Here is a 27,582-nt window from a genome sequence, read left to right as displayed (position 1 = left end):
AATGGGAGAAGTCTTTTTACAATTATAACACATTCTCCCCAAATTGTATTTCATTATGATGGAAGACATGCTAATTTTTCCTTAAGTGCAATTAATAGAAAATCTGCCATTTTTCAAATTATTTGGAAATCTTTTATCATTAAGTTGCACATTCCATTGAACCTCATTAAGTCACACAATCATTATAAACTATTTCTTCATACTCAATTTTTTGAAATATGTTAAAATTAATATAAATTCAATTGAAAGAGTCTTATCAGAAACACATTTATTTAAGATGGTATATTGAACTATGAATCAAATATTTGGTATATTTTCAACATAAGTATAAAATATAGTTATAAGGCAATTTCTGTGTATATTCTTTAGGAGGGGACCAATTTAATCAAGATTAGTCAATTCCTCTAACTAGTACTATGGAATAAGCATGAAATTCCAAAACTAATGATATGAAGAGAAAACATCAATTAGTTTGGTTACATTGCCTTAGATTTGTCTAAAACATTGTTCATTGTGCATTTCTCTTAGATCCATATAAGATCAAGAAACCAGAGTTTGGTGCCTTTTATAGATTTTGATATTTTAGTCTTTAGTTCTATATTCCAATACAATTAACAAGCTGAATATTTTCTGAATTTTCCTTAATATCCTTGCATTCTCTCCCTATTTTTCTTATTCTTTCTTCTTAAATATGTCCTTTAAAATGTAGAAAATGTCTTGCCTTTTGTCAGGTGAGGATTCTAAGCATAATTCTTAATTTACATCCTTGACATCATGTTTTCCTCAATACATTCATAGAGTTGTTCAAAAAAGTATTTCACTCAACAGGACAGAATCTAGGCTTAGAACCTCTCCCCAAATGTCACATACACATGTCTACATTTTCTAGAAAATTAAGTCTTCATATATCTCGATTCCATCATCTGCCTTTTGGTAACAATAGTAGCTCATAGTGTCACATAATAAATGCTTAATGAAAGTGTGCACATACTAGCTTATTTTTCTTTTCTTTAATATTTGAAATGAATGAATTAATACTGATAAATTAAGTTACAAAAATTCAAATAGTTGAGAGAATATATCTATGAAAATATACTCATAGGAAAATATTTGCTTCTGTATACTCATATAGAGCATGGATGATATACTGAAATCTCTTTAATCACCATGAAACATAATGTAGAATTTGGTATAATACAAGTCCACCTAGGACTCCATATAAAGGAATTGAGCTACTGATATTCCAAGCAGACTTCATTCAGTAAAAGACAATCTCCATTAGAAAAATATTGCAAAGATCAGGTTGAAATGAAAAAGTATTATTACTAATAACAGCTAACAGTTATGGACTTTTACATTTATTGTCTCATCTGGTCCTCACAAAAATCCTAGAAGGTAGATATTATTACCCCCACAGATGAAGCAGCTGGATGGTAGAGTGGATCTATTCTGGAATAAGAGTAAGACATCTTCCTGAGATCAAATTTGGCCTCAGATTCTGAACTCTGTTTGCTTTCTTTCCTTCATTTGTAAAATTGTAGTTTCCTCATTAGTAAAATGAGATTGAGAAGAAAATGGTTAACCACTCAAGTATCTTTGCCAGGAAAATCCCAAATGGGGCTGCAAAGAATGAACAGAAACACCAGAATAACAGCAACACAGATGAGGGAAATAAGGATGAGGGAGATTAAGTGATCTCCCCAGAGACTCCTTGTTCCTAAGTGTATGAGGCAGGATTCAAACTCAGGTATTTCTGAATCTAAGTTAAGAGTTACTTCTACAAGTGTATTCACTTGGAAATATTTTTCCCTTTGTTTTCTGTAGCTAAAATATACCCAGAGATGAATTTTTATCTCAACAAAAATTTATTAAATTTATTTTTCTTTTTCTTTGAATTCTCAACCAAATTGCCAAGACTTACCAATTTCTGACAGAGGTAGCTGGTATTCTTTCTTCATGTCAGCCAGCTTAGAAACAATAAGGAGGAAAGAGCCAAAATCATTCTCAATTTTGTGATTGTATTCTTCTGCTGCAGCAGCAAATTCTTTGGGGAGATCATTTAAAATAACCTAGAAACATTGAGAAGAAGACAATAACAGCTAGGATGTATATAGTCCTTTAGAGTTCACAAAACACTTCACTTCTCATTTGATCCTCATCACAATCCTGCAAGGTAGGTGTTACTATTATTCCCATTTTACAGATAAGCAACCTGAGTACGTCCCAGACCACATCTCTGCTTTAATCCTGCCGCTGATGCTGCTAATCCTGCTGGAGTCCAGAACCCCGAGCCCCAACAGAGATGATCCCAGGCTGCTGCTTTCACTACCACCCAGTCATGACTTGCCGAGATCTTCGGAAACTTCCTCGGCTGCTGCTTAGGCTTGGGTAATATGTTTCCACTACCCTCCCTTGGTAATGGCCTGCATTCTAGACCTTCACGTGTTTCCTTAAAGACCTAATTTAGGCAACCCCAACCCACACAAGCTCTACACGTGGGTATTTTCTATAAAACTGACTTTAAGTTTTTTCTCTAACCCTGAGCCCATGACCCGACACCACGTGGACCTAGCATTTACCCTTAATCGGCCACATGGCCATTCACCCCCATACCTGCTCAGAACTTTGAACTTTAAAAAACCCCTTAAACTCAGCAGAACTCAATTAGAAGAACCTTAAATTGAACCAGGGGTGAACTTTTAAAGCCTCGGAACTGAATGAGCTTTATTTCTGCTTTTTAAGAGACTATATCTTACTGTATTTTGCTAATTAGTTTTGTAAATTAATCTTGCTTATTTCGTTGATTTTCCTGTTACACTGAATCATTTTAAGTTAATGTAGTTTGTGGCTGCTAGATTAATTCTGTTATGATTTTATTGTAACTCCCAAATAATGAGAGAAATCTATTAGAACTGGTAAGAGGTTTTGACCAGCTTGTTACTCTAATACTCACATTATATTTCCTACACATTTTCAAAGTTGTAAATTGCCTTATGTATACTGGATTTATAGAGCACATGTTCTTTAAAATTTATTCTGTCTTGGTAAAAAACCTTGAAAGTTTCCATGCTTTGAATATTATCTTGTAATTTTACAAGAGATCTTTTAACTTTTACTTTAAATCCTTAAGAATTGTTGTCTTAAAGGATAAAGCTTTTATATATTTTATTATAAGAGATATTATTGCCTTAAATGGGTAGAAGCATTTCCTACCCAGGATTTTTTAAAACAGGAAGCCAAGGAGCTCCTGTATATTCTTATCTGAGGATAATTTAGACCAGAAGGGTTCTTTTTAAATATCAGATTTTGCTATGGAAGCAATAACAGAATTTGTTGAGAAACTCTTAGCCAAGATTTAAAAGTTGTAACAAGTATATGATTTTTAAACATCATTGTTTATTGTTTTAAAATGTGCTATTGGAAATAATGGTACTCTATTTGAATGTGCATTATGAATCTGCTATTTTGTAAAACCCACTTTCTCTCACAGAGAACCTCTTTTTTGAGTAACATAACCCTTCTAGTTCTAAGCTATATATATATTTTTGATTTTTAAAACATTTTTTTTAATTAGAGCAATTGATTTTTCCCCTTTTCTCATCTTGTACTGGAAGTACATATATAATCATTATTTATCCTTTTTCTGATTCTACAGCAAATACCTGAGCCTATAGGACTGTGATTAAATGCCTTTCTGTCTGATTCTACGAAAAGGGAACATGAGAGCTGTTAGTAGTGCTAAAGAAAGCACATGGTCAGAGACTTGACTGACTAAAATCTGCATAAATTGCAGCACTTCTATGCCAATACTTTAGGGCTTGGAAATTGGGGTTTGAGTCCTGGAGTCCCAGTCTTTTCTAAAACTTTAGAGGACGTGGGTCCCCTTGACTTAGATTCCTAGAAAGCACCTAAGATTGGTTATTTGGCTCAGTTCCCTGAAAAGCTGATGATAAAATCAGATCAGAGAGAGACATTTCCTTTAGTCCTGGCCCTGAATGGGTAATTGCACACTGCTGAATTCACTTTAATTAGGCCTTCATTCAAAGGTCTAAGTTTATTTTCCCTACATTTTTTGCACATTTTACATTTCATTCACAAGTTAATTTTTTCTTCTTTTTTCTTGAATTTTATTCTTTGTATTTTGCCATCCTTAGCTGACCTGAGGTACCTTTAAAAAAAAAAAGGTGTGTTTAAGATTTACCTCAGAGGAATATCTGTTAAGTTTTTTTTTTAAATTCGATAATGTAAAAATATATGTATATTTAACTCTTTTAGGAGTAATTTCATGAGGAATTGTATAAATCTTAGAAGAAAATGTATGTTGTGTAATCTATAATGTAAAGTTTAAATTATAAGGATCCTACCATCTCCCCAGAATCCAGACGATGAACCTGTTTGGTGAAGACACCATGAAGATGTCTGAAAAGCCTTCACTGTACCATGAAGACCAAATTTTGAACTTTGGGGTGCAGTTGATTGAACTATGGGGAGTGGAAATTGAGTTGTATATATTGTTTTAATTGTACACTGTTATACCAATAGGGGACTGCCCCCAAATTGTTTTTTTGTCAATGGGGCTGATTTTAACCATTTGTTCATCTATTTCTTTTATCCCCAAATTCCTGAAAATTTTAGAAGTTGTCTATTTTTACAGGTCCAGCGAAGAAAAAGGTCTAACCTTTTTTTTTGCCGGACCTCACGGGGAATTGTAAAAGTGAAATTTGGGAAATGCCATCTAAAAGTATATATATTTTCTATGGACACGGGGAAATTATCAAACTACATTTCCCGTGGTCCAAAGGGTTTCTGGTTCCGGTTCTTTGGGCGTGGGGAGGCCTACGTCTCCACGCAGAGAAGAGTTTAAATCTCCTGGGTTAGGTGGGAGTGGCCTCTTGGCTACTAGGCTAGGTGAGAGACGAGAGGTAACAAAATGGCCCGGGCGGCAGTTTTGAATTCTTACAAGCTCATGGTCTAATAACTTCATCTATCAGCATGGCTTTAATTAAAATACTAATTTATATTATTATATCAGCCTTTATTATTTTTCATCATTATAGTAGGTGCCTGAGGCAAAAAAAGGAATTTAAATCTTCCTGACTCCAGGTTCAAAACTCCAGCCACTGCACCACCTAGCTGCTTCTGAAACATACTCTTCAAACCAGAAGTGTTCATCTCAAAACCCCTGACCCCCATCGTTGTCTGTGAGTCCAGCCTGCCAGTATGAGTGGGGATGGGAACAAAGTCTCAGGGCATGTACTACCATTGACAAAGTTATTCCCGTCTCAAGGAATCTAGTGGGAAGAGGGCTTCCTTTGGAGTCAAAGGACCTGGCCCCAATTATTCAAGAGAATAATTCAAGAGAAAAAAAAAACCTGGGAAAGTAAAAAGGACAGCTGGTGGTATGCAAGATAACCCCTTCTTTCCACTAAAGAATTCAGAGAAGTTTGTACTCACTTTGTAATTCTCTGTGCAAAAGCAAACATTAGCTGTGTTTCATCGAGTGCATCTTTGCACATTTGGAAAAATGATTTGGAGTTATGTACTTATTATTATAAAATTACTGCATCACAATAGAATGGAAATGTACCCACAGAGTTTATTATTAAAGTATCTAAGAGGACATATTTTAAAATATTACCCAGAACTACACAATAAGCACCAAAACCATGATAGACTAAAATAAGAAGATTTGGCTTTCTGATTACCTTTGATTGAGAAAAAGTTCTCTTGTATTTTTTCACACAGGAAGGCAGATATCTTCTTCCAAAAAGATTTGCTAGTACTAGTACTAATGTTTCCATTACATTTTCAGAAAATACTTTTGGACCTGTTTAAAAGATAAAGTTTATTTTAAAACTGATGAAGCCCTGATCTCTAAAGCTTAAGCCAGGATGATCTTGGAGCCCAGATTCTAGGATGAATGTTGCTTTTAGTACATCGAGGAAAGCTTGAGTAGCTAGGGTACCAGGACGTGCTCTGGCACATTTTATATTTTGAAAGTGGACAGATGGGGGACAGTTGGGTGGCTCAGTGGATTGAGAGCCAGGCCTAGAGATGGAAGGACCTAGGTTCAAATCTGGTCTCAGACAATTCCTATCTGTGTGACCCTGGACAAGTCACTTAAGCCCCATTGCTTAGCCCTTAATACTCTTCTGCCTTGGAACACAATATTGATTCTCACAGAAAGTAAGGGTTAAAGGAAAAAGAAAAAGAAAAAGAAAGTGGATAGACTCAGAGAAGGACACATATCCCATCCCAGTTTTTCAAAAGGGGAATATTTTTTTCTAAAATACATTTGAAGTAAAAATGCCTTTGTAAAAATAATTTAATAATTACTTAACTTTAAATAATTGATTAAAAATTGATGGAGTCAAATAAAAAAAGAATTTAGAATGGACTCGTGAATTTATTCAACACCGGAATGGCATGGGAAATCTCTAAATGTTTCCACCAATATGAGTTTTAATCTATCTTTAACTCTCTATATATATTTGCTAGATAGGTGCCCTATGCATACAGATATAAAATCATCTGTCAAGGTTATACTGCCAGAATCTGTCAGACCTGGAATTTGAACCCCAATCATCCTACTTCGACAGTTAACCCTATATGCACTTATCTTCTATCAACTAACAGAAAATTATTTAAAAGATTCAAAATGTAGAACTAAAATATTACTAGTAAACATTTCACTTGATCATTTCATTTTGTTTTCATTCAGATATGTTATTTCATTCCCAGAAAGAGTTCCATAAAAAGATTCCCTCTCCCCGTGCAGACTGACAATTGGCAAATGTCCAACTCTTCCAATGCATGAACTCAAAATCTTAAAGTTAAGGCACATCTGAAAGTTTTCTGAGCTAAAGAATGTACTTTGCTTAGTGGCTATTTAGTAAATGTTAATACTTTCTCAGTAAACAAAATTTATCCCTATAGATCTGAAATAGTTGATATGACTTTTCATAGTGCCTTATTTTGTTTTTTTCTTGTATTGATGAAACTAAAGAGCAGATCTTAGCCAGCTGGCCTTAGAGAATCTACCTTCTTTAAAAAAACAAAAACAAACCAAAAAAAACCCTTACCTTCCATCTTGGAGTCAATACTGTATATTGGCTCCAAGGCAGAAGAGTGGTAAAGCAATGGAGGTTAAGTGACTTGCTCAGGGTCACACAGAGCTGGGAAGTGTCTGAGGCCAGATTTGAACCCAGGACCTCCTGTCTCTAATCTGGCTCTCAATCGACTGAGCCACCCAGCTCCCCTAAGAATCTACATTCTTAATTTAGAAGTTATCAACTAGAAATATTTAATCATATTACAAAAATGGACTTTATGATTCCCTACACAGAAATAATGAAGTTAATATATTAATTGCATTTCTGAACAGTACTTACATTTTGGAAAAAAATATTTTCATAAATGCTGTCTATGACATAATTAGGTAAGATCTTACTCAAGGAAGAAGACAACTTTTGTGATGTTGGACATAGAAGACATGAGGTTTGAGGCTACTTTCTGTCACTTACTTACAAGTTCTGAAATGGAAGGGTCCCAAAATGAAAAGGACACTGTATGACAGAAATATAAACTTATTCTTGAATGATGGATCTGCTCCTTTGGGTTTTGCTTTGACTGTATTGTCAGTGGCTATCATATAAACGTGTGGTTTCAATTAGAAAAAAGATCTATCCAAGAACATTGGGATTTGGGAAACCAAGAGGACCTAGGTTCAAATCATACTTTTCCCCACTTATTACCTATATGACCTCAAGCAAGTTATTTAACCTCTTTGAGTTCAATTTCTTCATATGTAAAGTAGGGGATTCAGGAACTTGGATTAGATGATCTCTGTAGTTTCCTTCCAATTCTAAATCTACAACCATAACAGATTGGAATTATAAAGCATTGCAAATGCTTCACTATGAAAGAAAACACAGTCTTTCTTTGAGAGAAATAAATGGTATTGACTTCAAAAGGTAAGGAACAAGAGAAGATGGTAATGAAGAATATTTGCTTACCATTCTGCTTCATTGGCTGACACAAGTTATGAAATAATCCTTTCTCTAGAAAGCTGATCAAAACAAAGTTTGATGGTTCATGGTAGTGTAAATGGATCACAAGTCCAGAAAATCCTCTTGGGTTGCATTCTTGATCCAGATAGCCCTAGAAATTAATTTTTATAAATTCAACTTTTACTGTAATCAGCACTGCCTGATGAAGTTTGATATATTAAATAAGATATTGATAGAAATATAAGTATGAAATCATCTTTGTTTAATTTTTTGAATTAACATTTTAACTTCTCTAATTAATAGTAGGTGGGTTTATATCCTACCTCTCTAGCCAGAAACTGCAAAGAAAAAATGAAGTACACTTTCAACATGTGTTTCATTTCTGGTTGATCAAAGGTCATCATTGAATGTTGCAGTACAGATAACACCTAGATGAAGTTAAAAAATAAGAAATACTAAGTTTCTAAAATGTAAACTATGAAGCATGCATTCTTTCATTAATGGTCATCACAAAACTTACCCATCATACTAAAGGCATAATTACTTACAAATATAATCAATACTTAGTAACAATTGCAGAGTTCTGATTATGAATAAGTTTCCCATCTTCTGTCAAAGAATTTTTGGATAAAGGGAACAGAATGAAACATATAAATGGACTGGTTTCCCCACACACACACACATCTTAAAATTCCTTATTGTTTAAGTTTATATGCACATCTTTGGATTGGGCAAAGATGTAAGCAATCATATGATAATGATCATGCTCAATATATATATATACAAAATGGCCAATTCAGAAATTTGACTTGCTTGCCTCTGCATACTTACTCTGAAGGTTTTTGTTTTGTTTTTCTTTGTTTTTCACCAAGAGGTAAGGGGATAGAAAGGAGAGAAATAGGATTTATTTCGTTAGAAAATTCATAAGCTCTGGCAAGGAAAATGGAATGTGAATAGAAAACTGTTGGATATTATTGGGGAATATATTTGTTAATTATTTTAAATATTTTAATAAGTATTATAACTAATAATAAAATTAATAAAATATTTTGATAAAGAGAGAATGCATAAAAAAGAATTTTGTCTTGAACATGATCACATTAGAGTTTAATATTTCTCCTCCAATTCACCAATTTTAATTCCATAAAAGTTTATTTTAGGTATATATATATATATATATATATATATATATATCACACATATATACATATATATGTATACATATATACCCTCATGTCATATCTGGTTTAACAAAATATCTTTTCTATCACCTGCAGATTCCAAAGGAAATCTATAATAAGATAGAAGAAACAGGTGGTTTTTCCCATATCTTAAAATTCCTTAGAGTATAAATTTAACAGCAACCTTTGGATTGGGCAAAGATGTTAAGAATCATGTGATAATGATCAGGTTCAATTTATTCACATTTCAAAGAATGTATCTAGCCAATGCTGCTATAAATGCTCTTATATCACCATATGGATTGCAGTACAATCACACTGGAAAAAAAATGTCTTTTACTATTTGGCTTTATAATTGTAGCTCTAACTATATCTGCTCTAGTAAGTGGCTAAATTTATGATTGAAAACAAAATTTACAAAGAATTGCATACCTTTGCTTTAGCATCCTCCTTATCATCGCCTTTCATCACTAAAAGCATGAGTCTCAAGACCAGAGAAATGCTCAGAGGGAATTGGCCTCTTAATTTTGGAACATTGGATTTTAGAAGCCTTTGAACTTTGGGCAATGGAATATCATAGAAGAACACATTTCCTATAAGGTCCTCACCACGTCTTCCGGCTCGTCCGGACATCTAAAAAGAGATGTTCATGAACTATATAAACACTAGCAGTTAAAAATACTTAATCGTGATTTTGGCACTATGATAAGTTGCTAAAATTACTACTACTTTTATCTGTGAAGGGCAGCATGATGTGATGGACCATTAAAGAGTTGATTCATATTCAGGAAGATCTAGGTTCAAGTCCCACTTCAGACATAACTGGCTGCAACCTTAGGAAAATCATTGGACTGCTCACTCTACAAGTTATAAAACAGCTACAAGAGCTGCATTGATGGAGAGAGTTTTCATATTTGAAATCCTATGTCAGGGTTCCACAAAATGTGAGGCTATATAGTAAATACTTAGCTTTAGATAAATTGGATACTTAGCACGTATAGTTTTAAAATTAAATTAAAACATCAGTATCAAAATACTGGTACCATCAGTTTGAAAAAATGCCATGCTGAAGACATTTTCTTTTCTTCAGATAACAGTACATTGACCACGATATAGTGGCCCAAGATGACTTCTGATCCCTAACTGCCTCTATGATTTGATGAGCATATCAATTTTTAATGTCTCAAATACTTTAAATATAAATGGTTATTTTGTTTATATTTATAAGCAAACTTGCCTATAAATTGTAAGAGCTTCTTTGGTTTGAAAACTTTCCAAATTGCTAATTAATTGATTCATTGTAAACTAAGGGAATGAGATTTCTAGAAGATCATTATAGTTGGAGAAGGGTACAAATATAACCAGTTTCGGGATGGGTGGTGGAGGGAGGAAGGCAGTGTGAGGAAGATAATAGAGAGGAAAAGACTACAGAGATCCACTTACATCACTTTAAATTAGTATTGGGAGTAATTGTGTGGTAGCATGAACACACAGAAAAGTAGGAGTGTTTGGAGGACAGGAGTTTGGTGTCTCGTTTCTGGTAGATTTTGAGGGAAAGCAGACTAACTCCTCTATGCACCCTTGGGCTTGGTTCATTAACAGTCACTTCATCTCATGGTAACTAACACCTTGGGTACCGCTGGTCTTACTGTAGATGTCTGGAGCGTTATAGAAGACTTATAGACCATAGCCAGTGAGCAGACCTTACAGTAAAGCCTTCCTGACTTTGTGGTTTTAGCATATACTTAGAGGGTGTGACTTTTAGTTAACTTATAAGATGCTTTGCAAGTAACTTCATGTTCCTTTTATCTATGAGGCAGTCTAAAAATGACTTCTGGGTTACCCCTTGAAACAGGATTTCCTACTATTACATTATTCTGGATAGTTACAAATTGACTATACTAAGTAGAAGAGGGGACCAAAACAAGATGCAATTTTAAGATATTTTCTCTCGCTTCAAACCACAGATATTTTAAGGGTCTCCTTACCTTTTATATGGTCACTTATAAAAGCCTTGTTTTTGTTATAATCATATAGAGAAAATAGATTGAGATATTCATAGTCTTAATTATGATTATCTTAAAAATGTCCCATACAGTGGTCATACAACAATCTGCTTGACAGTTCCAAAATTACAGGTATGGAGGATGCATAGCACACATAGTACCTGTCTAAAATTCAAGGCATCTAGAAAGACAGAATCTTCTGTGAAGATAACGGATTTACAAGGCATGTTTATTCCCAGGGCAAGTGATCCAGTAGCTGTTACCACCTATAGAAAGATGAAATAAAATCCATGAGGAAATAAATATATCATCATTTTCATTAGCTTTACCTAATGCCTGGAATTATTTCCTTCCTCATCTTTACCTTTATTCAGGTCCCAACTGAAGCCTTCACCTTCAGGGGCAGCTAGGTAGCTCAGTGGATTGAGAGCCAGTCCTAGAGACTGGAGGTCCTAGGTTCAAATCTGGCCTCAGACACTTCCTAGCTGTGTGACCCTGGGCAAGTCACTTGATCCCTATTGCCTAGTCCTTACCACTCTTCTGCCTTGTATTGACTCCAAGATAGAAGGTAAAGTAATAAAAAATAATAAAATAAAAAATAAAGCCTTCACCTACTACAAGAAGTACTTACTCATCCCATTACTGCCAGTACCTTCCCTCTGTTGATGATCTCCCATTTATCCTACATATAGTTCATTTGTATATAATTTGCATGTTATTCCTCCATTAAATTGTAAGAGATTCTCGGGACTTGAATTTTTTTGAATTGAATTGAATCATGAAAAAGACAGCAATCTTTTTTTCTTTCTTTCTTTCTTTGAACCTCTAGCTCTTAACATAGAGTGTGGCACATAGTGAATGTTTAAAACAGTATTTGCTGACTGACTGAATAAAAATGAACATATATCCTCTATAGAGATCTACTCTGATACTCAATAGAGCAAGGAAGGTAGCCATTGGTTCTTGAAGCTTATGCCTATGAAATGGAATGTCGCCAGTTCCTGACAAACTAGAAAAGCATCCAGGGTGAGACACTTGTTCAATTATGTGTCACTTGTATGAGATCCAGCATTTCCAGTTCAAAAGAACACATTACCAAAGAGTCAAACATGAGTTGATGAAATCTTTTGGATGCAGAGATTCATGAAGAAAATATATTAAAACGAAAGGCAGTTGGCATGTGCATCTCTGAAAGGAATGAGTAGCCACCCCAGTGGAACACTGAATCCTTATGGTATAATGTGTGAATGTGTCTTTACACATACAGACACACAGAAGCATAGATATATGCATTCTGCATCAGAATGGAAAGCCAAAGTAATTATGGACAAACTAATAATCATGCTAATGAGATGGGTCAAGAAGCTTTTACATTAATTTACATTTTTCTGTGAAATAAATTATGGGTAATTTTCATCTATATTTCTCTATATATATACATATATACATATACACATGCACACACATATATGCAAATATATATTTATACACACATCTATGCGTATAACCTATTCACCATTTCAATTTTTATATTCATCTAAATAAAATTAACAATTTGTAGTAATCTTGCAATAGAGTAAATGATAACAATGGCAAGGTTTTTGTTTTTGCTTTTTTATTAAACATTAAACAATTATGTTTTGAACGAATGAATGAATGACTTCACAGGGGAAAGAATCTTCAGAATGAAAAAAATTCCAAAGAAAAATAATTTGAATAATTTACTCATGTGCATAATCACAAATTGACTGAAACTTAAATATAAGTGAGGCAATATTCTGAATTAAATAACAGGTCCTTTACTGTTTTAGAAAATTACATCCGTATCTATGGATACCATACTATACTATACTATACTATACTATACTATACTATACTATACTATACTATACTATACTATACTGTGGCATATTAAACTTAAGACTTCCACAATCTCCTCCTCTTGTGCTTCAGAGTGGCCTCTCAGTAAACAAAAAGTTCTTTAAGGCTATTCCAGAAGAACAAAAGCGCAGGCAATTTCAATTATGCTGGAAAATTTTCCAGTACAATCCTAATGACATATTGCCTCTGCTGTCCTAGATTTAAATCAGTTAAGGGCAGTGAGAATAATTAGATTAGAATTAGATTAGATTAGACTCATGAGAGTCTGATCAATAAGTTAAGAATTTTTGGTCAGTGGCAACTGATGAATGTATAAATGAGGGTGGGTCTAAGTGATTAGTAGAATGTTATCCTTTTCCCCTCATTCAGCAACTTCTCCTTTGTGGCACCAACTATCCTTCTGGCTACCCATGTTGACAAACTCAAAATCATTCTTGATTCATTTTTCATTCTATCCTATAGCAAAAGCCTGATGGTGGGTCTCTCTGCCTCAAGTCTTTCTGCGCTCTAAACCATTCAGCCACTAATGTGATTTTCCTAAAGTTCAAGCCCAAGCAGGATTCCCCACTCAAAGACTCCACTGCTTCCCCTATTGCCTGCTGGAGGAAAATAAAATGTACTGGTTTATATTCAAAGTCCTTCAATAACCTAGCTTCCTTCATCCTACCTTTCCAGTCTTCTTATATCTTACTATCTTTCTTGACCTCTTCAATCCAGTGTCACTGGCTTCATGACTGTTCCCCAAACAAGACTTTCCATCTCATGGCTCCAGCCATTTTCTCTGGAAAATTCTCCAGTGTTTCCCATATCTGAAATGCTCTTCTTCTCCTCCAATTTCTGATCTTCCCAATTTCCTTTAAGTCTCAAGTAAAATGCCATTTTTTCTTGAAAGTCTTCACTACCACCAATCTTAATTCGTTTCTTTCTTTTGTTAATTATTTTCAGTTTATATTGTATATAGCATGTTTTGTAGATATTTATTTGCACATTGTCTACTCCATTAATTTGTAAACTCCTTGAAGAAAGGAGCTGAGCTGTCTTTTGCCTTTTGAGAGCAGGGTATCCCCAGTACTTAGCACAGTGCCTGACATATGATAGGTACTTAATAAATATTTGTGGATTATCGGTTGATTAATTGATTGATTGACTTTAAACTACCCTATCAGATTGATTTCACATTCATACAGTCTTTATTCTGTATGAAGAATACAGATAGCACAGATTTCATGTGTACTTCTCTTCATACATGCTTTATTCTAGCCAGACTGCTTGATTTGTATTTCACTGTAACTGATACTTATGTCCAACTTTTGTGGCTTTGTATAGATTGTCTTTCATAACTGGACTGCCATTTTCTCCTCTTGAGTAATTTTTCAAATCCTTAGCTACCTTCTAAATTTAACCTAAACTCTACCTCATTCCTATAATGGCTTTTCCTGATGCCCCTAGTTCTGATATTCTTACCTGATATATTTCCTTGTATTTACACAATACATTTTATATCGATTTATTTGTGTATGTGTTTTCTCTCTCTTGTAGAATGTCATTAGAGCAGACTCTATTTTATTTTAGTTTTTACAGAACCAGCATCCAGGACAATGGTTGGTATAACATTTTAATTAATTATTACATCCATGTTCTTAGTATAGATTTAGAACTAGGAAAGCCACTAAAGACCATTTAGCCCAAGCCCTTCATTTATACATGAGAAAACTGAGACACAGAGAGTTATGGATCATACAATTATTAAGTAGTTGAGGTAGAACTTCAGCCTAGGTCTTCCTAACTCTAAATTCAGTGCCTTATCCACTACTGAAAAAAATTGTTTTTCAATTTGGTCTTTTTATTCCTAACACATGATATATTATTTTGCTTATTAAATGCTGGTTAAATTGAATTTAATTCACTTTTTATGGACAAATGGGAAGTTTCAAGATAGTGTAATGATTTTGCTTAATTCTCTTCTGGTCCAGAACTTCAGAGAACATGAGATAAAAAAGCATCCCTAACTAAGAGAGTGACCAGGGATTTCTATCTATGCCTAGAAGGCAGAAAGAATGTGAAAGTTAGCATTAAGAGGAGTATGTTTATATTGGAGAATAACTAGGATTCAGGAGAAGTATCAGAGTAAATTATATCATCAAAAAGTTATAAAAAATAAAGAAAAGATGAACTGGTCTTTTGATAAAAATAAAGGATGGCAGCTAGACAATTAAATTACTCCATCAGTATCCTAGAAATGTCAAAAACAGTAAGGACATCTTTTATCAAATTGGGTGGACCCCCAGGACGTACTTTTGGAGAGAAATGGTAGAAGGGAAGAGAAGGGGAAGGGAGGTAGGAGAGGTCAGGTAAAGTAGGGGAGGATAAAAAAGGTAAGGGGAAAGGACCGGCAGGAGCTGAGGGGAGGGGAAGGGAAGGAAATGGCCAGAGAATTCACCAACCTTAATATATCCCATTCTGAAAAGCATCTCTACAACTTGTCTTTCTTTATATTGCATTGAACTATGATGATATCCAATTCCCCGAGCAGCCAGTGCTTTCAGAGCAAATGCATTTCTTCCATTTCTAAGTCTATGTAATATCTTCCATAGAGTCTGAAGAGATGGGAAAAAATTAAACTGAATTATATAATTTAAACCACCCCACAAACATTCATTAAAAACCCATTGTTAATCAATTTACCATGTTACTTTATTCTGAAACTTTATATACAAAAAATTTAAAAATTTTACATTATAGCATACCAAAATAGGACAGGGAGAAAACATATGCATATAGATCATACTCCAGTAGAAAACACTTTTTTTTTTAATTTGGCACTAGCAAAATAATCATACAGTGTTTTAAGGTTTGCAAAATACTCTACATTTGCCATTCAACTTGACCCTCTGAACCATGTGACACAGGTATTAACTACCAGAAACTGAAGCTTAGAACATTAAATAGCTTGCCCAAGGTCACACAGCTAATGAGAGTCTAAGATAGGATTTGAACTCAAGTCTTCCTGACTCCAAGTCCAGCATTTGATGTGTCACCTAGTTATTCCTGTCCTATCCATAAAAAATATTTTCCTATGTAAATTAGAATGACTTGTTAAGGGGAGAAAGAGGAAGAAGAAGTCACAGGGAAAAGTACTCTATTGTCATAGAACATTGTTTCTATTTGCTAGTTCTAAACTAACCAGCCAATCATAGTAACCAAGTGGTCATTGTTTATCTTGTAATGATCTTTTCTTTCTCTCTTGGCTCAGAGGAATAAATATTTTTCTTCATTACCAAGGCGAGCTCTTCTACCCATATCTTTCATTCCAATCCCTCTTTTCAGTTTCAGATCAGATATATCCTCTTTTGCCTTTAATCTCTCTTTCTACAAGTTCCTTTTCCTCAACCTAAAGCAAATTTCCCTTTCCTCTCTTAAAAATAATCTTTTCCCAACCCTGCTTCTCTATGAGGTAATGTCCCATCTCATTGTTTTTATGTCAGTTTTAAAAAAAATAATCTAAACTTGCTACTTTCTGATCTCTCCTTCATTCCTCAATCACCAGCAGTCTCATCTACAAACTTATCTCTCTTCTGAAATTGTCTTTGATGTTTCCAGTCATAAAACAAATCATCTTTCATATTTCTGTAGCACCTGACCTGATGACCAACACCACTTTTTTAAATTATAACACTGCCTTGGTCTCCACAATACTGAATTCTCTTGGTTGTTTTCTTGCTCTCTAATTACACTGTTATAGCAAAAAGAGCTTATAGAAATATTATAGCCAAAAAGCTTAAACTCATAACAAACAGCTTGGCAGCAGGTGGGTTTGGATAACGTCATGCTCGGCTCAAGCATATCTCTGACTCACAGTCCCAGGGACACAACTCCTGGCTGACAGTCCCAGGGACACCACTCCTCCCCTAGACGGAACAGCCTTGAAGATTCCTAGACAGAACAGCCTTGAAGATTAAGAATCATATCCTGTGGTACCTGGAAGCATCCCTACTCCCTCTGTCTTGCTATTAGCTAACCCTAAGACAGACACCTATATCCTAGAAACATATATATTCCCTCCTTTGAATGCACCACTCTTGCTGAGTTCCCCCAGCGCGCACTGGCAATAAAGCTTTCTCCTGCTTTGATTGCATTGTCTTGTGTGTTCCTTTGGAGGCCACCCATTTGAACCCTAACAACACCACCTCTTATTTTTTTTAATCACCTTCTACCTTTTCTTGCTTCCTAACCATTGACATTTCATAAAGCTCTATTCTCAGCAACCTTTATTTACTTTCTAGACACTCTGTGTTGAAAATTTTATCTACCTGTTTGACTTTAACTATCACGCCAGTGTGGTTTAAACTACTTAATCTATATGTTTATCCCCATCTTGTCTCCTAGATCCATATTTTTCATTGATTGTTGCATTAAATGGCTTAGCTACTAGAAGGCTTACCAGCAATTTGGGTTCCCTGTGCCCCAGAGCAAACAATTTATCTTCTTCAGCAAAAAATTTCTCCTTCTGACTTTCTTATTCCATCATTGATATCATCAATCTCTCAGTCCATCAGGCCAGAAGCCTAGGAGTGATTTTAAATCCCTCCATCTTTCTTACTCTTCACCACTAATCAGCCCCTATGACTTCTTGACTCACTTCATAAAACATCTTTCAACTTTAACCCCACCTTTTATATTTCTACTGCTGCTACCCTAACTTAAGTTCTCATTATGTCTCCTTGGGGTACTGAAATCATTTTCTAATGAGTCTCCCTAAGTCCAGTTTTGTTTTTCTTCCTCCAATCTGGATAAAGCAATTATGCCATATTGATCTTGCCAAAGCAGGGCTCTGATCATGGGAATATACTATTTCAAAACCTTCGATGACTCCTCACTTACTACAGTACAATACTCAAATTTATTAATGTGTTGCTCAAGACCCTCCAAATTCTCACCAGGATCTTCCTTTCTGAATTGAATCTCCAATGAATGTCCTTAATTTTCTTTATGCTCCAGTCAAAATGGACTATTTACCACCCCATGAACCCTCTATGAACTTCCTTTCCTTTGAACTTTTGCTCTCAATATTCTTTCTTTCAAATGCCCTTTACCAAATCTCCTCCTATCCTAACAAAACCAAACTTTCCTGGCATATTTTAAATACTACTTTGGTCATCAATCTCATCATAATCTCTCTAAGTCAGAAGCAACCTCTCCCTCCTCTGTGTTTCCAAAGTACTTTGCTTGTAAACTCCTTCATATATACCATATTCCTTGTTATTACTGTCTCAAATTATACATAGCACATCTCTCTCCAGAGAGATAACATCTTTCAGAGAAGGAACTGTCTTAACTCATCTTTGTATCTCATGGGGCCTTTCTAGTACAGTGCTTGATGTGGAGTAGTTGGTCAATAAGTGCTTAAAGAATTTACTGAATAAAGACTTCTAGTTGAATGAATGCAAAAGCAAATGAACGAATGCAAAATTTAGATGTTTACCAAATTATAAGCACTGTGCCAAGCTCTGAGTATACAAACAAAAAACTGAGTCCTGCTAAGATGATTTTTAAAAAAAAACCTAGAAACGCTTCTATGAACTGATAAAGTAAAGTAAGCAGAACCAAAAGAACATTTACACACTAACGACAAAATTGTTGAACAACTATGAATGACCTGGATATTCCCAGCAATACAATGAACTAAGATTATCCCAGAGTCTAATAGTGAAAAGTGCCATCTGCCTCTGGAGAAAGAGCTGACAAAGTCTGAATGCTGACTAAAACATCCTCTATTTCACTTTCTTCTTCCATTTTGTTTGTTTGAGACTTCTTCCACAAACTGACTAATGAGGAATTTTTTTTTACTTGATTGCATATGTAAATTCTACATCAGACTGTAAACTGTCTCTGGGAGATGGAGAGATAGAAGGAAGTGAGGGAAGGAGGTGGGGAAGGAGAGAATTAGGAACTCAATTTTTTTTTTAATTAATATAAAGTAAACAGTCCTCAAGAGTATTTGGCACTCTAATTGGCAAATAGAGCACATGTTTATATGTTCATAAAGAAGAAAGTTATAATAAAATATTTACCTGATGATCCACTGAATTAGGATTTGCATAAGAATATTCAGCAGGAATTTCAGTAAGCTTCCTAATTTTTCTTTTTATTTCCTCCATTTCAGCCATACAGTTAATCATTGAACTTTTTTTATTATAACTAAAGAAAAAAGATATAAGGAAACAGATTTCAGTACTATATAATTCAACAAGCATTTATCAACCACTTAATAATTATGCACTGTACTGATGTTGCCCCAAAACACAACAGTCCCGTCCCTCAAGTAGGTTCCATTCTATAAGAAATATACAAAGGGTTAAGTACATAAGGAAAAATATCCTTAATAATTAGACTGATTCAGTTTCAGTATTGGTAGAAATTTATTTTTTCTTCTCTATGCATTTTCTTTTCTTATTCACTAGGACAAGAATGAGAGAGGCAGAAAAGAAAGAAAATAAATAATTTGAAAATTATTTTAAGAGGAAGAAAAGAAAAATAAAACTTTATAATATTACATTTGATCATGAATGTTTTCTTATGATACTCCTGAGATCTCTGTTATTGAAAGCCTTCAATGAAGACTTTTAAGATCATTTCTTGTGGACATACAAAGACAGAAATTATGTTTTGAATAGTGATTAGCCTGACCAACTTCAAATATTCCTTTAAATTCTGTAATTTTGTGATTTAATTAATTTTGATTTGGAATTCATGCTCCATGGTTTGAAATGCATCTTAACAATAAGAGAAATGCTTTAAACTTTGAATAGTTCTAAAAAGCCCAAAAACTTTTTAAAAATCTTTTAAAATTCTCCCTTTTACATGTCATACAAAGCCATAAATATTTTTATTACTTGCCCTAGCAACTTTGAACCTATCTCGTGTAAGAAATCATTAAAAATGTCTCTTTCCTGGCAATAGTAATTGCAGGAATAAAAAGGATAACATTCAACAGGGAAACAGGAGAATTGCATTGGACTCTAGCTCTTCTTTTTATTGGCATGTCAGGAACAAGTCACTTGAACACATTAGGCCTCAGGTTTATTATCCTCCAAATAAGAAATTAGAATAAATGATCTCTAATGTTCCTTTATACCATGGACTTCTGTGAATTTGGAAAAAGACTCAATAAATCAAGTCATTAAAAACCCAGACATTTTTAATTTCTTCCCATTCACAATTTACATGAAAATTATACTTACGCAGATAGATTTGCTCTTAAAGTTCTTCTTGTTCTCCATAGTACCCTTATCAACTTTTTCATCTCTTTCTTATCATTTAAATTTTGGTGTTCATTTTGCCTGGATCTCATATTTTTAAGTACGGAAAAAGCTGAATTTTCTACCATGTGAATGTTAAATCTAAATGAACAATAGAAAGCATATTTTGATATAACTACATGTCCAAAGAATGACAAAATAACGTGTTATATATAGATATATTAGATATTGATTCATTGATATATACTTGTCCAGTGGAGTCAGTCAATAACCATTTATTAAGTTCCCCTAAGGGCCAGGTACTACTGTAAGGAATGGATTTACAAAAAGGGGGCAAAAGACAGCCTTTGTGCACAAAAAGCTAGCAATCTAAAATGGGAAATAATAAACAAAAAACTATGCATATGTATGTGGGTAAGTTATGTATATCTGTATATATACAGGTGTATGTGTGATAAATTGGAAATAATTAACAGAAGGAATATAGTAGAATTAAAAGGGATTGGAAAAGACTTGATATAGAAGGTAGAATTTTGGTTAGGGCCTGAAAGAAGTAAGAAAATTAAGATATACAGATGAAGAAGGAGAGCCTTCCAGTCATGGGGGACAGCAAAGGAAAATGTCCAGAGCCAAGAGTTGGAGTGTCTTGTTTATGAAATAGCAATGAGCAGTGTCATTGGACTGAAGAGTACATGTTGTGGAGCAAAGTATAAGAAGACTGGAAAGGTCAGATAGTGAAATAAGCAGAATATAAATGATTTTTAATATTAAACAGAAGATTTTTACAAATTTGATGCCAAAGGTCATAGGGAGCCACTGAAGTTTATTGAGTAGAGGTTTGGAGAGTGATATGGTCAGACTTGCATTTTAGAAAAGTCACTCAGCAAAAGAATGGAGGAGATATTAAAGGGGAAAGCAACAAACTTCTATGCAAAGGTTTTTGTCAAGACGGCCTCTAAGTGAAATAGAGGAAAGTGTGGCAAAACAGCCAAATTTCAATGAAAAAAATGATGATAATTAAGCAAAGTAAAAAAATAGCAATTAAGTTTAACAATAAAGTTACATATCAGAAGTAATGTATAAGGACAATTTTGCATTTAAATGTAGTGTTAGGTGTATAAAGAGTAAGTTATGTTAAGTGATAGCACATGAAATGAAAACCTTCTCTGCCAGCATCTTTGCCTGACCTTGAAGGTAAATAACTTTTCATAAGCAAGTTTATTTCTTTACATTCTTTCTTATTATCCATAAATATATTTGTTACTTATAAAGTACATTTTCATATATAAAAGCATATAAAACAAAAAATTCATGTGTTTTTGGGGGGTCAGAATGGATTTATTGAATTTCCACAAACAAAGTGAGTTACAAGATTGTCCATGGAAAAAATTAAATTCATGAGTCAAGGTATCACTGTATAAGAAAAGAGAAAGAGGAATATTTAAGAGATGTTTCAGTGGATATTGGTGGTATGAGACAGAGAGAAATCCAGGATAACATCTAGGTTGTGAGACTGGAGGACAATGAGAATGGAAGGGCCCTCAACAGTAATAAGGAAGTTAGGAAGAGGGTAGGGTTTAGGTGGAAAGATAATGCTTTAAATTTTGAACATGTTGAGTTTAAAATGGTTATTGGACATTCAGTTCAAGATGTCTTGAAGATAGTTGGAGATGTGAGACTGGAGGTCAACATACAGATTAAAACAGTATGGGTAAATTTGATAATCATTATCATTGAGATGAGAAATAAATCCTTGGGAGCTAATAAGATCACTAAGTCTGCCTTGGAGCCAATATACAGTATTGACTACAAGATGGAAGGTAAGGGTTTAAAAAAAAAAAGATCACTAAGTGAAGAAATATTGACTGAGAAGAGGAAAAGGTTTAGGCCAGAGCCCTATGAGAAATTCAAATTAGTAGATGGGATCTGAATAATGATACAATAAAGCACACTAAGAAGGAGTGATCTGATAGGAGAAGAACCAAGCCAGAGTGGTGTCCTGAAAACCAGAGTGAAGAAAGCAAAGATGAGATCAGGAGGTATTAAAGGCTACAGAGAGGTCAGGAAGAATGAAGATGGGAAAAAGACATTCAATCTGAAAACTAGGAAATCATTAGTAACATTGGAGAGAGCAGTTTATATGAAATGATGAGATCGGAATCTGGATAGTAGAGAGTTAAGAAGGGAGGAAGTGAAAGCATATACTGTAGTTTTGCCATGAAGATCAGAAAAGATATAGGATGATGACAAGGATAGAGATACAGGAAGATAAAAAAGGAATATGACCTTTGATTTCTGCTGTACTGATGTTGATTTTTTTTCTATTGATTTTTTAATTGTTAGCATCTACCTGGATTCACCTTACTCAAACATGTAGTCTTTCCTAGTTCAAATTGGCTTAAATACATGGTTGAAAGGAAATGTTGTTATCATGTTGTTGTTAGCTTGCAGCTGGCCTTTGGGGCATTTGCTTGTTTTTCAGTAAGTTTCAATTTTTTTTAACCCGAGACCTCTTTTGTCTATAAACTCTGAGCAGTTAAGTCTAGTGCCATCTCCCAGAAGACAAGTCCTTGCCTGTCTTTGTGCAATTAACTGTGGTTTGATCTTCCCCAATTGGATGACTAATTGAGTGGTCCTGATTTGGATGATTTTTATTTTCTGGGCAAGACTACCAGAAACAGTTGTGTCCCATAAAGCAATGAATATTCCTTACTTTTTAGAGAGGAACATGATCAGCCACACCTGAATGCCACCCCCTTTTCTCCAAATCTAAAGGTCCCCAACTACTCTGTCATCTCTCCTTTCCTGTGTATCAATAAAGGGGGTCTTTCTTCTTCTCAGGGAGATCACTGGCCTTACTGAGGGAGGTAATTTGACATGCTTTTTTAACAGTTATATACATCACTGATAATAACTTAATGTTGCTCAGAGAACTACCTCATTTTCTCTTTAATATATTTTACTTGCTACAGTAAAAAAGTGAGTTTTTGAGAAAGGAGGAGACATGTTTGCAACAATTCAGAAATCGATAGTAGGTGGGAGGAGATTAAAGATAAATAAGAGTAGAGACGACTAAGGAGAAAGGATGGAGTGGTATCACATGTGTAGATAGAGATGTTTGCCTTAGTAAGAAGTAGGGTGAATTCACATGAGACAGACGAAGGGGGTAATAATGATAGAAGGCATCTGAAGAAGTGAGATGAGAAAGAAGAGAAAGAGAGAGATCTCAGCAAATGGCTACAGATTTTTTCCTGTGAAATATAAGATAAATTTCTCAACCAAAAGAGTGGGGTGGACAATAAACCACAGGAGATCTGAGCAGGAATGAAAAGGTCTGGAAAAGCCATTGCGGAGAGCAGGATAGTGAACTGATACAGGAGGTAAACAAAAATTCCCTAACACAGCAAGAGAACTCAGATGAGGAAGCACAGTATAAGTTCATAGTAGATTCTGCCATAATGATTGTGTGACTTTCTTTAACTTTGCTCAGTAGCACACATGTAGGAGTGAAGGCCACAGATGATGGGAATGAGACAGAGTCACACCTTGGCAGAATGCAGTCAGCTAAATGAAAAAAGAAATATGAAAAAAGATAAATAAGAGTAGAGATGACTGAGGAGAAAGGATGGAATGTTATCACATGTGTAGATGGAGATATTTGCCTTAGTAAGAAGAAAAGCAATCAGGGACTCAATTGAAGACAGTGTAAAATTAAATTGGTTCACCAAGGGATCAAGATGAGGAGAAAAGGAATGAGTGGCTAATGATGACCTGGAAGAAAACTGAATCATCAGGGAATTCAATGTCATGGTGTAGTTTAAGGATAGAGCTTGGTAAGGGAAAGTAGATGGAAAGGTAGAAAGCCAATAGATTATGATCAAAAATGGGGATTTTTGAATTTTTTAAACATGGAGGTGGTTCAACTTGAAAAGGGCCTAAGTCCTTTTTATACCTGAATAGACTGGGGGTGCTCCTCTGCACTCTCACCCTCTTCCCAGTTTCCTCAGTGAGATATAACCATCTGTCTATAGCACCACACATCATTCCCTCTGTCTGTCTGTCTCTTACACACACACACACACACACACACACACACACACACACACACACACACTTCTGGCCCATACTCCATGGAGGCCTATGCTCTAATTTCTTCCAGCAAAATTGTCAAGGATCATCCCTTATACTTCATCAAATGTTACATTATCTCTGCTTCCTCCTTGCTCTCTTTATTATACCACATTACCAGGGCTCAAAAGTAATTGTCATAAAAGCCAAAAGAGAAGTAGTTTAATTAATGTAATAAATAAGGTGCCAAGGTGATTGGGCCAGCTAAGTGGCACAGTGGGTAGAACATTGGGCCTGGAATTAGGAAGACTTATTTTTCTGAGTTTGAATCTGGCCTCAGACACTACCTGTGTGACCTTGGGCAAGTCACTTAACCCTGCTTGCCTCAGTTTCCTCATCTATAAAATGAGCTGGAAAAGGAAATCTCAAATCATTCCAGTATTATTGACAAGAAAATCACAAATGTGGTCATGAATAGTCAAACATGACTTAACTGAACAAAAACCTCAAATTGAATACTTAATCATTTAAGAAGAGAAATTTTTTCCCCTGCCCCATATGGTACTACAGGGCCACAAAGCCTGGCCACAAATGTAAATTTTTTTTTAAATTACTTATGATTCTACAATTTACTATAATTTAAAGTACTACAAAAAGAATATGAAAAAGAACCATATTTTGTTTCAATACTTACAAAAAAAATATTGCAGCGAGCTTATCCATTTCTTTTAGTTTCTCAACTAAGCCTGCAAAATTCGCCCTCTTTTTTCCTTCTGCATTGTCAAAGGTCTCAGGCTTGAGATAGTTTAATAACTGATCCACCTAAATAAAGTTATTATAATATGAATAAATTAACAGACCATAACATATCAGGACACTGATGGAAAAAAAATTTAAAATATACAGACAAAGGCAAAATGGTATAGTGGAAAATACCCCAATGAGGTGGCTCATTGATAGCCAGACCTAGAGACTACACATCCTAGGTTCAAGTCTGGCCTCAGATATTTTCTAGCTGTGTGACCCTAGGCGAGTCACTTAACCCCCATTGCCTAGCCCTTACCAATTTTCTGCCTTAAAACCAGGACAAAGTATTGATTCTAAAAGAGAAGGGAAAGGTTTTAATAAAAATAAAATTATTAATAAAATGTATGCTTTAAAAGAGCTATGACTTCAGCAATGTCAATCATCTCTCACTGTGATTTCCATTTTATGAAGGTCACTGACAAAATATTTCCAAATGTTAACGGAATATTTATAGCAGCATTTTTGGTGGTAACCAAAGACTTGTTAACAAAGTAGAATTTGGTGTTTGGTTTCATAGCTAAATAAACTATGGTTTGTGAATGTACTAGGATATCATTATAAGAAATGAGGGCTATGAAGAAACCAGAGAAACAAGAAAGGAAATAATGTCAAATTCAATAAACACAACAAGGGGAAATGTACACAATGACTAAACAATGTGAATAGAAAGAACAATAAATACAAAACAACTGAAATTGAATATTGTAAAATTATTTTTAAAAAAACAAGCAGAGTTTCAGAAGGAATATAAGAAGACTGCTTGTCCCACTTCTTTGTAGAGACCATGTTCCATGAGTGTGAAATGTTGCATGTAACGTTAATTTATGTGTATTAATTTGTGCCAATTGATTTTGGCGTTTTTTTTTCTCTTCTAAAAAATACTTGTTCATACTTAAGGGATGGCTTTTGAGGATTTAAGGCAGTGATTCCCAAAGTGGGCGCCACTGCCCCCTGGTGGGTGCTGCAGAGATTCAGGGAGGTGGTGATGGCCACAGGTGCATTTATATTTCCTATTAATTGCTATTAAAACTTTTAAAAAATTAATTTCCAGGGGGCTAAGTAATATTTTTTCTGGAAAGGGGGTGGTAGGCCAATAAAGTTTGGGAACCACTGATTTAAGGGAAGGAAACAGGAGAGAATCTAGGTGTTATAAAAACAAAATATATCAACACAATCTATTTTTTAAATAACTATCTCACCAACACCTTCATAGAAGGTTAATACAGAAATTGATACATATGCTGCAATTATTTCTACAATTTGTCTTTTGAATATGGTCATTACAAACACTACAAGATGATATAACCAAGTACCTGGTGAAGTCTTATTAATTGGAGCCATTGAACACATAACTGAAACAAGTCTATTAACCTCTATCTTTCTGCAGGGAATCTATAGATTCTCTCCAGATTAATTTGATTTTCTATCTTTTTGTTTCATTTAAGTAAGAATATTAGTGTTGACATGGTCAATTTCATCCAACTTATTGTTCACTGTACAAATATTTCATGTTTAAAGTAGTGACAGTTTAATTAAGACTAAGATGGAATATGCTGTTTAATTATTTTTAATGGCATCAGGTACTCTTCCATCATTTGGCTACCAAAATCACAGAAGTGGAAGACAAAGCCCTATAGGCCTGAGGATCACTATCCATATTCCAATATTTCATTGGTTGCTGCAGTCAGTGAACTCTTCACCCAAAAGTCTAACTACTAATGATAAGCCCCTCTACATAGAACTAGAGCAGACCTCAGACATCAGCTACAGTCTATCACTAGGGGACTACTTAGAGACTTACACATTTGATTGAACTCTCTTGATGAAACTCTTCAAGAATCTATGATCATTTTCCTAGTACTACTGGGTATTAAAGTAGGACATTGTGGAGAAAGACTTTTGCTCATGTCTCATGATAGACCATAGCAAAATATTTTGTGGAGTATGAGGTTGTCATCTGAATAATTCACACTTCAAGGTATTTTTACTTTCTAAAAATACAAGAAAGACTATCGAATATCTTCTGGTGGGGTAATACGTAATAGTCTCGTTTCACTTCCATAAAAATGAGAAAAGAGAGGTAATACATATATGCTTTGTATTTTAAACATATGTAGCTAAAGAATAGAAATATGGAAATAGAGATCATAGATGTAGATGGTGATTTACCTGTGAAATATATATATATATATATATATATAAAGAAATCAGATATCTCAATAGATATAAATATCTAGATACCAAATATAGGTAGATAAAGATATCTAGATATTGATAATTAATAGACACAGGGTAGGTAGATCTACCTAGCTATAAGATTATCCCTTAAATCTGAAGCATATGATCAAGTTTATGTGGTAACTACATTTTA

The 27,582-nt window shown here is 34.5% G+C and overlaps 1 protein-coding gene across 1 annotated transcript in view; it reads right to left on the bottom strand.

Annotated features, from left to right (window-relative positions):
- LOC123252313 (probable ATP-dependent RNA helicase DDX60) overlaps positions 1-27,582 on the bottom strand; it is an 85,979-nt gene that overhangs the window by 8,280 nt on the left and 50,117 nt on the right. Inside the window, exons 24-32 of the mRNA XM_044681680.1 lie at positions 25,099-25,226; positions 19,149-19,275; positions 15,522-15,674; positions 11,358-11,462; positions 9,623-9,823; positions 8,333-8,437; positions 8,016-8,160; positions 5,706-5,827; positions 1,922-2,069 (exon numbers count right to left, since the gene is read on the bottom strand). Coding sequence (XP_044537615.1) covers positions 1,922-2,069; positions 5,706-5,827; positions 8,016-8,160; positions 8,333-8,437; positions 9,623-9,823; positions 11,358-11,462; positions 15,522-15,674; positions 19,149-19,275; positions 25,099-25,226 — 1,234 coding nt within the window. The remainder of the gene's footprint in view (positions 1-1,921; positions 2,070-5,705; positions 5,828-8,015; positions 8,161-8,332; positions 8,438-9,622; positions 9,824-11,357; positions 11,463-15,521; positions 15,675-19,148; positions 19,276-25,098; positions 25,227-27,582) is intronic.

Source organism: Gracilinanus agilis, chromosome 6 (genome assembly GCF_016433145.1).
Source record: "Gracilinanus agilis isolate LMUSP501 chromosome 6, AgileGrace, whole genome shotgun sequence".
Classification (NCBI taxonomy): Eukaryota; Metazoa; Chordata; class Mammalia; order Didelphimorphia; family Didelphidae; genus Gracilinanus; species Gracilinanus agilis.
Note: the sequence above shows the minus strand (reverse complement) of the source record. Positions and strands in the feature narration are given on the sequence as shown.